This window comes from Cajanus cajan, chromosome 1 (genome assembly GCF_000230855.2).
Source record: "Cajanus cajan strain Asha chromosome 1, NIPB_CcT2T_4, whole genome shotgun sequence".
Classification (NCBI taxonomy): domain Eukaryota; kingdom Viridiplantae; phylum Streptophyta; class Magnoliopsida; order Fabales; family Fabaceae; genus Cajanus; species Cajanus cajan.
Window position 1 is genome coordinate 3,403,961 of NC_138517.1, and position 14,898 is coordinate 3,418,858.

Sequence of the window (14,898 nt, forward strand, 5' to 3'; positions counted from 1 at the left end):
TATTTTAATCTCTTAAGTCACTAATAACATATTTAAAAGTAATAAATTAAGATAGTTGTGCAATATTAGTTGGATTTAATGTAATATTTTTATTAATATGGACACTAGTAAGTAGATTTTATGTGACACTACTTAATAGATTCCTTAACAAAATTTGAATATAAAGACTAAAATAAGATTTTTTAAAATTTCAAAAACTAAAAAAACTAGTTTTAAATTTGAGAGACTAAATATATATATATATATATATATATATATATATATATATATGAGATCAAATTCCTGATAAAATTATTTCACTCAATAATTCATAATATATGCTAAATTTTATAATAATCCAATCGTTAAATTAAAATATTTTTTTACCAAGAATTACTTTTAAAATAATTTGATCCTTCTCATATTTATATATATATATATAAACAAATATTATATGTATTTTTTATCTTCATAAAAACAATTTTATTCAAATCGAGGAATTTTGACATGTATATCAAGTGAGGCACTTTTGTTTTATTCAGGAGGTTCATCGGAAAGAAGGTATGTTGAGTTGGAATCTTAAAAAATTGTTTTAATATTTATTTATTATATAATATGATTTATGTAGTGTTTTAAAGTTGATAATTAAAAATTAATATTTGTTTAAAAGTGTCTTACAATTTAAATTTTTCTAACCAAAAAATAAAATAAAAAAATAAAGGTTTAATTACATTTTTGATCCTTCAAGTATTGTAATTGTGCAATTTTGATCCTCAAAATTTTAATTGGGTAAATTTAGTCCTTAAAGAATTGTAATTGTACAATTTTGGTCCTTTAATTTTTAATTGAACAATTTTAGTCTCTCAAATATCATAATTGTGCAATTTTAGTCCTTCAAATATCATAATTATATAATTTTAGTCTCTCCCATTACAAATTTAATATTTTAATATATATATATATATATATATATACAATGTTTTAAAAAATATAATTATTTATCTATTCAAATTAATGTATATTATAATTTTCGTTAATGTATCAAATGATATATATTTATTATTATTACTAAATAAATAAAATTTATATATTATTATTTTTATAATATTACTGATAAATTAATATCAATAATATTATTAGTTTATTTATAGATAAATTAATAATTTGATAAATATAACTTATTATATATTAATATACTTTTACAAAAATATAAGTATATTACTTAGAAATATACATATCTTATCTAAAATTGCACAATTATGATATTTGAGGGACTAAAATTACACAATTATGACATTTGAGAGACTAAAATTATTCAATTAAAAATTAAAAGATCAAAATTACACAATTACAATTTCTTAAGGACCAAAATTACCCAATTAAAATCTTGAAGATCAAAATTGCACAATTACAATATTTGAGAGATAAAAAATGCAATTAAGCCTAAAATAAAAGAGTAAATATAAGTGTTGCCTCTGCAGGAGAGGATCCGTATTAATTAATAAGGTCATTTATTAATTAATAAATTATAGTGACTCTGAGGCGAAAAAATTTCTTTGTTACTAAAGTACGTCTGAAATTAATCTGCCACTTGCTGATTTTGGTGTGACCATGCATGTGCACCCATATATACATACCATAATAACTTACTATAATTTCCTATTCAGTTCTGACAGGGACATTTTCCATGCCTTTCTATTTCGGTTTGACTGAAGCCGCATGCATTGATAATGAATAAATGTCCTAACTCCCCAGTGGGAATTATAGATTTCTATTATTGAATCAATTAACATGTTTTTAATCCGTTTATAATGTTTTTAGATTGTTGTAAATTAAAAAGGGTTTGAGTTATGGAAATGCGTTAATTAAGTAGTAGTAGTATTGTTTAATGTTATGGACTAGGAGATTGGAAAGTGGTGAAGAAAAGTGGATCCGAATCATAAATGCATAAGGTGAGAAAATATTAACTCTCCATCTACTTGTAATTAATTTTTGGAACCAAACTTCTGTGATACATTGCTCTAGCCACTGCCATCTACCCACTTGTTACTTAATGCATGAACCTCTCTCTACTCTCTTCCCAACCCTTCCTTCTAAGTTCTAACTCCCACTTCCCAGCAAGGAGACACATTTCCCACTCTCAACTTCTTGCACAATATTACTGTTAGTCTCTTTCTTTTTCTTCATAATTTGAGTCACATTGTACGAGTAGCATTTTGTGGAGATATTTAAGGAGCAATATGGCTGCAACCACAAAAGAAGAGATACAAGACATTATGAGTGAGGAGTTGCAAACTATTTTTCTGTCTAACTTGGATGAGGCACCTGCTAGGAGGCGTGCTCGTGAGGCTTTTAAGGATGTTCAATTTTCCATTGATCATTGCTTATTTCGGGTAATGTGTCTACTTGCTAAATCCATGCATATGTAAAGAAGGTTTATGGACTTAATATATGATGCACAAACTTACACTCAGTCTGTGGGGTAAAATTAATTTATAAACTAAGTTAATACCATTTAAGTTTATTATAAGCTGTTGAAAGTTTTTTTTTATAAGATTAGTTGATTAATGTTAAATTATATATATTTATTTATTTGATAATAGCAAGTGAATAACATGTTGGTAAAATAATTTTTAAGATAAAAAAAAATTAAGGGTCTAATTAATTTGTTACTTGAAAAGAATGTGTAAGTTGTTACAAACCCCCGTTACCGAATCTAATCTTGACAAGTAAAAAAACTTTTTGTTAAGGAGAAAATTCTTGATCAACATTAATGTGATCACAGTGTGAGACCAATTATCTAATTCAAAACTATAAATTGGTGAGTGAATATAGTTCTAACATATTTGCTCATTCCGTTCGAAACCCATTAAGGAAAAAGAACTAGAGATCTTGTTAAAAGAGACAGGAACAATTAACAAGAACAATTGTTTTTTAATCTTGTTTTGCTGCAAATTAAAAACATTAAACTACAGTTGAACTTCAAGGTTGTGTTAGTTATAAGGGGTTATTTGTTTGGTTTATGTCGGTTTGAAAGGAAAAAATGAAATTAAAATCAAACGAATCGGTGTAATATCGATAACCAATACACTTGATTTTACTTACTCGAGAGAATCCAATCAAGCCAATTATTGGTTAAATTAGTTTTTACTGAAGTATGTTTTTTAAAGATACAAATTTGTTTTTGTTTTTATAACTATTACTTTTTTTTATAAGCAAATTATTTTTAACCTTTTTTTTTTTATGATTCAATGTATAGTTTTAAGTGAAGATCTACTACGTACACATCATGGTTGCAGATTGTGTTGGTGAGTGCTAGACCACAACAACCACATATCGCAACACAATTACGATTGATCACAATATTTAGCTGTTTGGAAACCAAACTTGAAACATTGCAAATAAAAAACACCACATTGCAAAACACTAAACTAGGAAGTAGCTTTTTTTGTCTTATTGAACTGGGATTTGGTAGATTTCTAACTGGAAACAAAACACACTTCATGTGTGTTTGGTTCTAATTAAGTTTTGTACATTTACATTAAATTTTCATATCAAATATTTTCTTTTCTATTTTTGAATAGGATAGGCAAAGAAACATCTCAAACCCAAAATTACTAGACTTCCACTTAAGAATCACTTACAAAAACATCTCCATACAAAATCTCAAGCCACACATCAATTAAAAATAAAGTCAACATAAAGTACTTTCTCCATTATTTTTTTATTTGACATTTAAGGTTTATGCACAAGAATTAAGAAAATGCTTGATATTTTAGTTTTTCAAAATATTTATTACTTATTTTCCTGTTATACCTTTTAGGTGGTTAGAAAAGAAATAAGTATATTAAAAATAAATAAACACATTGTTTAATAAACACACATTAATTATCAAAGGTATAAATAAAAAAAATTAATAAATTATTAATTTTAAAAAAGTGACAATAAAAAAATAAAAAAAATAATATCAAAACGACTATTAATAAAAAATGGAGGAAGTATATAAATAGAAGAACAACATTGACTTTATGAGACTCAACTCATTTTTATAATAGTAATAGAATCTATCCAAAGTAAGTATTATTGAATTTATTAGATCATTTTTCATCCAATCATTATCGAACTATCCAATATGTTAAGTCTTACTAAATTCATGAAGAGCAAAATTTGCAATTAATGATATAACTAAAATAAAATATTAACTTTTATATTATGCAAGTGTAATTTTTGTATACTATCATTTAATTATAAACCAATAAAATTATTAACTTTTATATAACAACTATTTTAAAAGTCGTATTTAAAATAATTTCTAATTAATTGATAATATAAAAAAAAATTAGACCGAGAGTGCACGAAAATGACTATCATTGAGCAATTTCTTGTATAATTGTGTTTATATTTTTTTGGTTTTACAGTGTTTGAGTTCAACTGTATGAAAACAATTGAGGTTTATACTACGGGTGCAAGACCATGCCCAACCAAATATCTATATTAATTAGTTTGTTCTGTATGAACGAAGTCTTCATATGTCTTGATCGTCTTCCTAAATGTATAAATCAAATTCCCTTACTTTAACCATTTGGTGCTCATATTTCTTTTTCATATAATAAAATGTCAAAACAATTAATGAAGATTGTAGCTTATTTCTGTTTTGAAATTCGATGCAGTTACCAGCAGATGGGGTGAGGATGAAAGAGGTAAAGTACTCTCATTCTTAATTATATCATCTGGTCTCAATCAATTTAAACTTTATCTTGATTGCTCTAGTTAATTACATCAATTCTCCAGCTAATATTAAGTACATATGATTAATTTAGTGAATAATGTCAAATATTTCTTTACAGGTTTATGAAGTGAACTCTAGAGGATTAAAAATATTCTCAAAAAGTTGGATTCCTGAGAGATCTCCTTTGAAAGCAATCATTTGTTACTGTCATGGTTACGCAGACACTTGCACATTTTACTTTGAAGGCATGAGAATATTTATAATAAATGAGAATTTTCGTTTTATTTGTTGATGTAGAAATGCGATAGATAATAGTGTCATCGTATTTTGTATTTTCCTTTAGGAGTTGCAAGGAAGTTAGCATCATCGGGATATGGAGTATTTGCATTGGATTACCCTGGATTTGGCCTTTCTGATGGTCTTCATGGTTATATTCCTAGCTTTGAAAATCTAGTGAATGATGTCGTTGAACATTTCTCAAAAATTAAGGGTAAGGTCTATAAATTTCCTTGATTTCAGATCACACAACAGCTATGCTTCCTTGACCTTATTCTCATTTTTATTAGTATCATTCTGTCTTGGTTTTTCTCGCATGTTTGCATGCATGCATGAAGTTTTCCCCTTGAACAAATCCTTACGTTGGTTTTACAGTTTCATTGTTTGAATATGTATGAATAATTCAGTGCTTTTGGATGACAGAACAAAAGAAGTATCAAGATGTACCAAGCTTCTTGTTGGGTGAATCAATGGGAGGAGCCATTGCTTTGAATATTCACTTCAAACAACCAAATGCATGGAACGGTGCTGCTCTTATTGCACCTTTGTGTAAGGTGTATCTCCTTAAATTTATAGTCTATTTAGATAAGCTTTTAAGGAATATTTAGAGAGAGAAAACTAGGTAACAAAAGTAAAATAAATTTCTCATAAGTTAAAATTAACCATACATAAGTTAATTTATAGAAACTCCTATAATTTATACAAATTTTTTTTAATTTATAGAAAAATCTATTTCATTTTTTCTTCATATTTTCTTGTCTTAGAAATGCTTTTGGAGAAGTTTATCTAAACAAACTCTTCCACTAGAGCTAAAATTTATTTGATTGCTTAATCCATATATGTAAGTATACTAACCAGTTTTCTTGAACAGTTTGCAGAGGATATGATTCCACACTGGTTGGTGAAGCAAATACTGATTGGTGTAGCTAAAGTTCTCCCCAAAACTAAGTTAGTTCCACAAAGGGAAGAGGTGAAAGAGAATATATATAGAGATGAGAACAAGAGAAAACTGGTGGGTGTACCACATGCTTGAATTAGATTGATGTTAAATATAGGAAATGATTCATGTTGGTCTTTTCTTCTTTTAATGATTTTTCTGAGTGACATGCTCATGCAGGCACCCTATAATGTGTTACTCTATAAGGATAAACCAAGACTAGGAACTGCATTGGAGTTGTTAAACGCCACACAGGAGCTAGAACAGCGTTTGGAACAAGTAAATGAAATCTTTTCCACCGAGTTGCTTTTTAGTACTATTTAATTGTCTTCTTAGTTTTCTTAATATGAAAATAAATTATACACCAATACATTTACATAGTACCGTATCGGTGTGTCTAACACATTTTAGACATGACACTTGTCAGACACGTTTTGACACGTGTTTAACACATTTACATCGTGTCACAATTAAATTTATTTTTTTTGTTTAAACATCACTTATACACAACTTTAACATCTTTTTAACATGACTTGAACACGAAGTGAGAGAATGATGTCAAATCTTGTTCTTAGTTAGACACTTATATAACACTCTTATTTTAAAAAATAAAATAAAAAAGTCAACCTATTATAAATATTGCAAGAATCATAACTTTTTTTTATTTATTGGGAGACTATTTTTATAAGAATTACTTGATGTTTTAACTTTTAAGAAATATGATTCATATCGTGTTTTGTGTCCTATTTTTTGGACATTAACCATATTTCGGTGTTTGTAATTATGTCATGTGTCATGTCATATGTCTGTGTCGAAGTTGGTGCTTCATAGATTATACATATGAAATGCTGAAGAAGAATTCAAAAGTGAACTGTAACCCCAAAAAACACATCATAAAGGAAACAAACTACCAAATTCTTTAAAGCCAAAGAAACAACAGCATTCAAGTTTGTCTTAATTTTCTTCATTTTTTGGTGATTTCATTTCTAAACAAAATTCAATGCATAAAAATAATATGGTATAACTTTCTGTCAATGAAACCTACTGAAGAAGTTTAATTGCTAGGTTTCTCTGCCATTGTTGATCATGCATGGAGAGTCTGATATAATAACCGATCCATCAGCTAGCAAGGCTTTGTACGAGAAAGCTAAAGTTAAGGACAAGAAACTCTGCCTCTACAAGGATGCTTTCCATACTCTACTTGAGGGTGAACCTGATGAAACTATATTTCACGTGCTTGGTGATATTATATCTTGGCTTGACGAGCATAGCAGCAGAAAAAACAAATATTAAGCACCTTGGGATATTGCTTTGCCACAAAAGTAGCCATTAAATTTAGTTTGCGTTCATGTTTTATTAGGGGAACTTGTATGGTAAATGAAGTTAGATAAACAATCTAATTTCCACTTTAATGTTCAATGCTTGAATAGCAATTTACAGGTGTTTGGGTGCTTGTATTTTTTCTTTTTTACAAGTAGAAGCTTCCATAAAACTTGGTTTCTCTCTTCTTCCTTCATTTCAATTCAGTTAATTTATGTTGCATGCATGCTACCATGTCACGATGACTATCTGAAGCAATAAGGAGTTGCTTCCACGTTTTTGAGTGAATTTTAATGTAATGGTGCGTAACCTATGCTTATCCAAGCATACGCTACTATTTATTGGGACTTGTCACTTTCACTCAAAGCCATTTTGCTTTCTTATGTATTTAGAAGAGGAAAATGATAAATGTAAACTCTTTTGGACTGTATACGAGAAATTAGGGGGTATAAAGATAGAAATGAAATGGAAGTGAAAGTAAGTAATGTGATAGTAATATTAATAAATCATTTAGAGCATGTTTGGGAGAGCTTTTGTTGGGGGAAGATGAAGGAATGGAGAAAATAATTGCTTACTTTCCTAAAGTTTTCAAAAAGCTATAATTTTTTTTATAAAAAAAAAATTGCTTAAAATTAAGTTAAAGCAAACATACAGTAAAGCAACAATTTGGGGCAAATTAGTACGCTTAAGAATGTATTTAGCTGTAGGCGTGTCAAATATTGATAACGCTCAATCTAGCCTGAGAAAAATAGAGTCCTATACCAGTTTGTCCCAAAATTGAGATGAATGTAAGCATAAATTGCATAATATATGGCTGGACTCGGCCTATGCTTCAAATGGGATAAAACATCTTCTACATGAAGAATCAAAAGTACCCATTTTGCAAGTATTTGTTGGTTCTACACCTGGTGACGATTATGATTCTTCGTTAGTACTCATCTTGTCACAGTAACATTGCAATGAGTTTGGTTGAGGGACAAAACACAAGTTCGATACCATAAGTACTTTATTCATGATATCAATTATTACAGAGACACGCGAGCAACGTATGTAGATGAGCACCAGAGCGAGGTTGGTGGCTGTAACCCAAATTGTGCCTCATCCGTTGCATCAATGTTAAGAATCTTTGATATCATCTTATCTTGATTTTGAATACAGTATGTAGAGATAATGTTAGAAATTATGAGAAATCATACCTTTTATATTCATGTGTAATCTATGAAATAAATCTATATAAACATTCATCCGATGTGTATTCAGTCAATTATTCTTCTCTATGATCTGATTCTTAATAATCAACATAGTACATTTATTGTCTAATCCATGGCATTGAAGATAAAAAATAAATAAAATAAAATCTCAGGAAGGCATAATATCAATATATTAAATACAAGAAAGGAATTATCCTTTTTACCATGTAACCTATTACAATGTGATGAAGGATTTACAACAATGAGGTCAACTACAATGAGAGGCAGACTCCGGTATACACCAGAAATTTTGTCCATGCTGATCAGAAGTCAGCCAGCATCCAAAAAAGACGATGGAAAAACCAGAGGCAAGTAGATAATGGATGACGGATTTTAGCTGCTGCAGGACCACAAATGATATCTACGCACATCTTTGTACAACTTTTGAATAAACGGAACTCCATATTTTCAGCTCTGCAGAATGTGTAAATAGAGGAAGAACCACACAAGTTGTTTTTAGCCTGCATCTTGATTATCCTACATGTAGGGACAATTACTGCATTTTATGCAATTAATCCCTATGAAGGGAAAAAAAATGCCTCATCCGTTGAACAAACATCAAGTACTACAACCTGCCCATAAGGTCAACTAATTATAGTATTGACAATGCAAGAATCACAGAGCTAAGGTTGGGTATGGCATCAGAATTGCATAACTGGAGATTATACTTTCCTAAAATGCAGAATGTTGCTAACTTATGAGCTACATGATCAATAGCAAAGCTAATACCTCCTAGCTGCAGTCAATGGAAGATGTGATCCAAGAAACTTCAATGCAAATATGTCAACCTGCCTTCAAGGATGCTCATCATTTATGAATTTTGAGAACTCGGAGTCCTCATCATCATCTTCCCAATCAGAGTCATCCTCATCATTAAAACCATCAGAGTCTTCCTCGTCATCAAAACCATCAGAGTCTTCCTCCTCACTCTGAAAATTAACAACTGGACAATGTAATTGTCATTGTAACTAAAAATGACTTCTGTTCTTATTTCTTTTTATCAATCTTTCTCCTCCTTACCCTCTTTCAGCTGATAAGCAAATGTTATAAGCAGTATGATATTGCATGTTAACTATTTCTTATTAAATTCCAAAACTTACCAAGTGAGTTTAGATGAGAAACTCAACTACAAGGAAATTACAAATGCCCGGGCTACAATTTAGAAATAGTACTAAATTGGCAAAAACTACTAAATCAGACAAGAGAATGAACAGAGACTAGGAGCATCTTACTAGGGTCAATCCTGAGATGTTGTCTATCTGGTTATGATCCATTTCCTCTGTGCTCCACCCATCTTCAACATCCGAATCTTGAGTCATACCCTGGTTAAATTTAAAAGACCAAGTTAGCCTAGTTGATAGTCCTTGTTTGTTTTAGTTACAAAATCAATTCTCACATTTTCCAATGAAAAACACATTCTAACGTAAATGTAGTTTAGATTAATTTAGGCACACTTCTAGATCACATTCAACTGTTCAAAATCAATTCTATGTAACTTTTAAACCAAATGGGGCATAAACCACAATTCTGACATGTTAATAGGTCAACAACTTCACATTTAACTGAACAGTGTGAAACTCTTCAAAAATATAAATGCTAGCGTTGGGACAAATCAGAAGTAAGGACTAAGGATATAAGATATTCAGATATAGAACACCCCAAATGAATTCAGAAGCCACTTGATGACTTCTTCAAATGACCAGTCTCATATTTTGGAATTTAAATAACTAAAGAAGACCCCATAACATAATGTTAGTCTATGTGCAGAAGCAGTGGGTTTCAACTGTCAGTATTGATTGAAAATTCTATAACCCAGAAAATAAAATATGAAAAACATGATATTTTTGGGTGGGGGTTGCCAGTCCTTTCATGTGGTGATAATGAACTAACAATTTATTCAGCCACCAATCAAGTCATTTAACTGCCTGACTTTTTGGGGTGACCTCTCCTCTACATCAGAAAATAACCAAATAAATTATGATAAGTCAATACTTACAAGTTCTTTTTTCATTTGTTCTATAGTTTTTTCCAATTCAGTAATATGCTGACTCAGAGCCTGCACAATTCACACAAGACCAAATGTAACATCAAAGATATAAGAGTCATGAATAGATTAGTAATTTTTGTCATATAGAAATCAGAAACCTCATGACGTTGCATGGCTACATGACGCTTTAACGCCTTTCCCTTTGTTAGAAGGTTCCTAGGCCTCAGAGTAATGGGTCGCTTGTAATTCTTTCCACGATAGTAAATAAGAGCGAATTCTTTGGAAACTTTCTCTATTGCCACCAGTATTCCACCACTCTCGTATTCCAGTAGCCTTGCTGTGTCTTCAACAAAAGCAAGAGTCTTTTGTTTTGTCATCAATTTTACAAGTTCTCGGTGTTTCCAATGCAAATGCATATTCTCAACAACACCATCAAAAACGCCACGTATCCCTGGAGATTATCATAGAAAGATGTAAGCTTTGCATTGCAAGAATGGAGCAACTTTTGTACAGTTGAAAATTACTCACCAAGTGGTAAGTATGGCTTCATTCTTAAACCAACTTTACGGAACATAACACGTTCTTCATCTGTGATTGTTTCCTGGTCATAATCTGGACCAGCTGGAACCATAGATGCTTCTATTTTGGCTAACAGCTTTTCTGCTCTATGTTTTTTGACCTGGGCCTATTCAGACATTAGAATGGTAAATATGAGCAAAGAAAGTCCAAAGTTGTTAAGACAACCATAAAAAAAAACACTATATATATATATATGTGTGTGTGTGTGGGTGGGTGTGTTTCTAACCGTTGCACTTAGCAAAATCACATACATAGTAGAAATAAGTTACATCTAAATCTAATTATGCATGCATATATTTTATCCAGGATCCACCTAATTATGCTGCAGTCCTTATTGCATATATTGCAGATATAAATTACAGGCTGCTGCAAGCAGACAAACAAACAGCAGCAAAAATTAAGGAGAAAAAAAAATCTGGTAGGATTTATATTCTGATCAATCAAGAATTCCAAGTCTGACGTTCTCATGATATAAACCAAGTACTATCTCAAGCATATATATCTTTATAAAATATATAGATACTTACTATAGATAGTTTATGTTCAATTTGTCTGACAAGCTTGACAGTCTTGGCTTTGGCAGCTTCTTCCATCATCTTCTCACGTTCTTCACTAGATATTTCTCTTCCCCATCGAGCCTGGGCCTCGTAGAACTCTGCTAAAGTCCCAGCCAGCACTTTTGCTTCAACTTGCTCTGATGGAATTGCATCAATTGCTCTGCACCGCACCTTGTCTTCAACATCCTGTACCTGTTTTGTCAATTCCTCTCTTTCAGCTAAAACTGCAGCCACACTTGTTGGAACAAAGTCTTTCCCACGGTATATAACAATGAAATATTTATTCCTTAGCAGCAAGGTACCTCCTGTTAACATCTGCACCATAACAGGAAAAAAATCACTTTTCTGAAATTCAAATTGAAAGAAATAACAGCTAGTTCTCTATTCTTAGCTTATCATGTCTTAGCAATAAAATGACCACAGATAAAGAAAAAGAAAAGAAGATTTGACCACATTACGTTCAGCCAGCCCAGATAACGTGTTTAATATCTTCAATGTAACAGAATTGTTTTCAGATAAAATTAAAAAATAAAATAACTAGTGCTGAATGATGTTTTGGGTAAAAATTAAAAATGGAGAAGGCATGATAATTGTGAGACATTATTATTCCTAGCTGATAAAATTATAAGAAAAGGAAAATCAACTCTCAAAGATAAATGCATAAACAAATTATTATAATTCTGGTTGGCAGTGAGTGGTGACACTTACTGAATATAACATAGCCAGCAGCTTAATAAGACAAGCAGATTATAACCAAAAAAATTAATATAAATTTACATCCAATCGTGAATTTTTAATTGAACAGTCAGCACTTCTAGAGAATGCGATGCACTATATTTGATACAAGCATGAATGCACAAGCAAATAATTGCGAAATTGCAAATACCAAACCTTAATCTCCTCAGACATTAGTTCATTGTTCGTGTTCTGGATCCCACGTTTGACAGCAATCTTAGCAACTAAACTTTTCTCCCAAAGCTTAAGGATAGCACATGCCAGACCTTGGTGATTTCTATTTCTCCCTTCATTATGTTTCAGAAAAAACTTGTATAAGTAAAAAAGAAAAATAAATTTAACAAAATCTTGCAATAGATGAATCTTACCTAAGGCAAAATGACAAGGAAGTGATTTTGCAAGCTTCCTTAAATTAGTCATCTCTGCATTTGTCAGCCGAGAACGCATTCCTGTAGGAAGAAGCCTAAACGGTGTTTTGTAACCTGGAACTGTCCGGGGAAGTAAATCAGCATCAACAGGAAGTATTCCCGTGCCCCACCATTCAACAAAACGAGGACCTAATTCATCAAGCAGTGCATTGTACTCTGCTTCCGCCTCTGTCACATTCTTAGGCTGTTCTTGCTCCCTCACAACCACCTCACTCTTGTCCAGAGACGAGGTTGCATTACTGTCTCCACTTTTCAACAAACTTCCCGACGATACATCTGGCACAAAAAAGCCCTCACCTTTCTTCTCAACAACTTCCTTCCGCGAGTCAGACCCTTGGTAATCAATACCACGATACACCATCATAACACTTCCTGACCTCCACGTAACCAATCCTCCAGTTCGACGCTGCACACTACATCCATTCAGTCAACGTGTTCCTCAAACACAACACAAATTCAAAACATTCAACATACACTGAATCACATAGCATGTAACAACCTACTGACTCCATTGACATGGAAGACAAACATGCACATTCCAAAGCAACTCACAACTCACCAAAGTCCTATCTAGAGAAACTTCTCAATAAGTAATCAGAGGAAAAGAAAATAAAAAGATAATATGATTTAAACTTCTCTCATAAGTTAAAATGATTTAAACTTCTCACAATGAAATGAAGTAACTAGTGAGAGTAATATTTTTTGACACCTTTAAGAAAACTCAACTAACACTATGCATTTATCTGTATATCTCTCTTCTTATCAGATCACATCACTTATCAGATATTAGCTTCTCTTACTCTTCTCTCTCTTTCTAGGTGTTGACACTAGGGTGTCCATAGATCATTTGCAAACTAGTAATAATTGCAAGAGCCATGTTTGCGTATCATGAAAGTGCAAGAAATTGAACCTCAACAATGTCATGAGCCTTCTTCATGTCCCTTGCAAGCTCCTCATGAAACTTGAGCCTCACCAGCTCCTCCTTGCTCCACCTCTTGTGAATCTTCTCCATGACCTCCTGAGTGAGTCCAGCCTTGGGGACACTAACCCTCTCCCTCACACGCATCCCCTCTCTTCTCAACCTCCTCAAAAGCTCATCCTCCAGGGTCAACTCCGCCAAACTCGGAGCCCTCACCCTCCTCTCCCTCAAACCCTCTTCTCCATCACTCACCACCACCACCTCCTTCTCCTCCTCCCTCTCCCACGGCAGCATTGTCCCCTCCCCCTCCTCGTCGTCCCCGGCCGCCAACGCGGCGTCCGGCCGAACCCACTCTCGCCGGAGCAGCTCGACGAGCCTCTCATCTCCGGTCACCGGCGGCGGATTACTCGCCGGAGATTCGTTTTCTTCTTCTTCTTCTTGTTGTTGTTGGTCTTCTTCCGTGGGCAAACCTAGGTTGCGTAGCCGGAGGACGATTCTCTCGACGGCGTTCTGCGGCTTGTTGGCGGCGGCGCGGGGAGGGGGGTCGTCGGCGGGGAGGGTTTTGGGAGAGGGGGATTTGGTGAGCCAGGGTGCGGAGATGTTAGGTTTAGGGGTTGGGAGAGAAGCGAAGGCGACGGTGCGAATGCGAAATGGGGATTGAAGGAAGTGAGAGGAAGAGCGAGGAGGGTTGAGTGATGAGAGTGATGAATTGAAAGAGAATTCAGAGAGATTACAAGTGTTGGTGAACGCCATTGTTGTTGATGAGGGTAGAGTTAGTGATGCATTTTTATTTTTTGTTTGATGAGAGAACAGTTGCAGAGAGTGGAAGAACTACTACAAAGGAAAAGATGATAAGATATTATCATGCCTTTTTTCTTCTTTCACATGGATTTTTAGGCTTTTCATAATTTTTTATTCACTAAATTCCTTTTTTTACACTAACAATTAACACGATAATGTTTTCTTCATTTAGGATCAATTTTTCCAGTGAATAACATATTATTAAAAAAGATTCAGTTTTTTTTTTTATCAACATAATCCGTTTCAGATTTGATAATCCAAAAAAATTAATTCATACTTATGAAGAATAATTTTTATTCATCAAAATTATTTTAAAATTAACAAGAATCGATGTTAATGTTAAGAGTGTTATGAAAGTTTTTAATTTATACAATTTATTAGAGACCATTCTTTATAAAATT

The 14,898-nt window shown here is 32.3% G+C and overlaps 2 protein-coding genes across 9 annotated transcripts; one reads left to right on the forward strand and one right to left on the reverse strand.

Moving 5' to 3' along the window:
• Positions 1–2,009: 2,009 nt before the first annotated feature.
• Positions 2,010–7,437, forward strand: LOC109797378 (caffeoylshikimate esterase). Its single transcript, XM_020357400.3, has 8 exons — positions 2,010–2,372; positions 4,650–4,679; positions 4,827–4,953; positions 5,052–5,198; positions 5,408–5,538; positions 5,856–5,996; positions 6,102–6,200; positions 6,987–7,437. The coding sequence occupies exons 1-8, from the start codon at positions 2,220–2,222 to the stop codon at positions 7,212–7,214; spliced, it is 1,056 nt and encodes a 351-aa protein (XP_020212989.1). The 5' UTR covers positions 2,010–2,219; the 3' UTR covers positions 7,215–7,437.
• Positions 7,438–8,496: 1,059 nt separating this feature from the next.
• Positions 8,497–14,558, reverse strand: LOC109796220 (CRM-domain containing factor CFM3, chloroplastic/mitochondrial). Of its 8 annotated transcripts, none has more exons than XR_014433374.1 (10): positions 13,688–14,558; positions 12,718–13,183; positions 12,506–12,636; positions 11,585–11,929; positions 11,007–11,163; positions 10,637–10,929; positions 10,488–10,547; positions 9,724–9,813; positions 9,221–9,434; positions 8,497–8,905 (listed from the first exon to the last, which is right to left on the reverse strand). XR_014433374.1 is itself a non-coding variant. In XM_083072979.1 (9 exons), the coding sequence occupies exons 1-9, from the start codon at positions 14,447–14,449 to the stop codon at positions 9,303–9,305; spliced, it is 2,436 nt and encodes an 811-aa protein (XP_082929105.1). In that variant the 5' UTR covers positions 14,450–14,558; the 3' UTR covers positions 8,497–9,302. The 8 variants fall into 8 exon arrangements, 2 of the variants coding, with proteins under 2 accessions (XP_082929105.1, XP_082929099.1); XR_014433373.1 differs by having other exon boundaries at positions 8,497–8,968; XR_014433366.1 differs by having other exon boundaries at positions 8,497–9,063.
• Between the last annotated feature and the right edge of the window lie 340 nt (positions 14,559–14,898).

Coding starts and splice junctions, on each gene's coding strand:
- LOC109797378 (XM_020357400.3), top strand. CDS start 2,220: ATGGCTGCAACCACAAAAGAAGAGATACAAGACATTATGAGTGAGGAG. Junction 4,680..4,826: donor ATGGGGTGAGGATGAAAGAG/GTAAAGTACTCT, acceptor ATTTCTTTACAG/GTTTATGAAGTGAACTCTAG. Junction 5,199..5,407: donor ACATTTCTCAAAAATTAAGG/GTAAGGTCTATA, acceptor TTTGGATGACAG/AACAAAAGAAGTATCAAGAT.
- LOC109796220 (XM_083072973.1), bottom strand. CDS start 14,449: ATGGCGTTCACCAACACTTGTAATCTCTCTGAATTCTCTTTCAATTCA. Junction 12,637..12,717: donor TCCTTGTCATTTTGCCTTAG/GTAAGATTCATC, acceptor AACATAATGAAG/GGAGAAATAGAAATCACCAA. Junction 11,164..11,584: donor TTGAACATAAACTATCTATA/GTAAGTATCTAT, acceptor ATGTCTGAATAG/GCCCAGGTCAAAAAACATAG.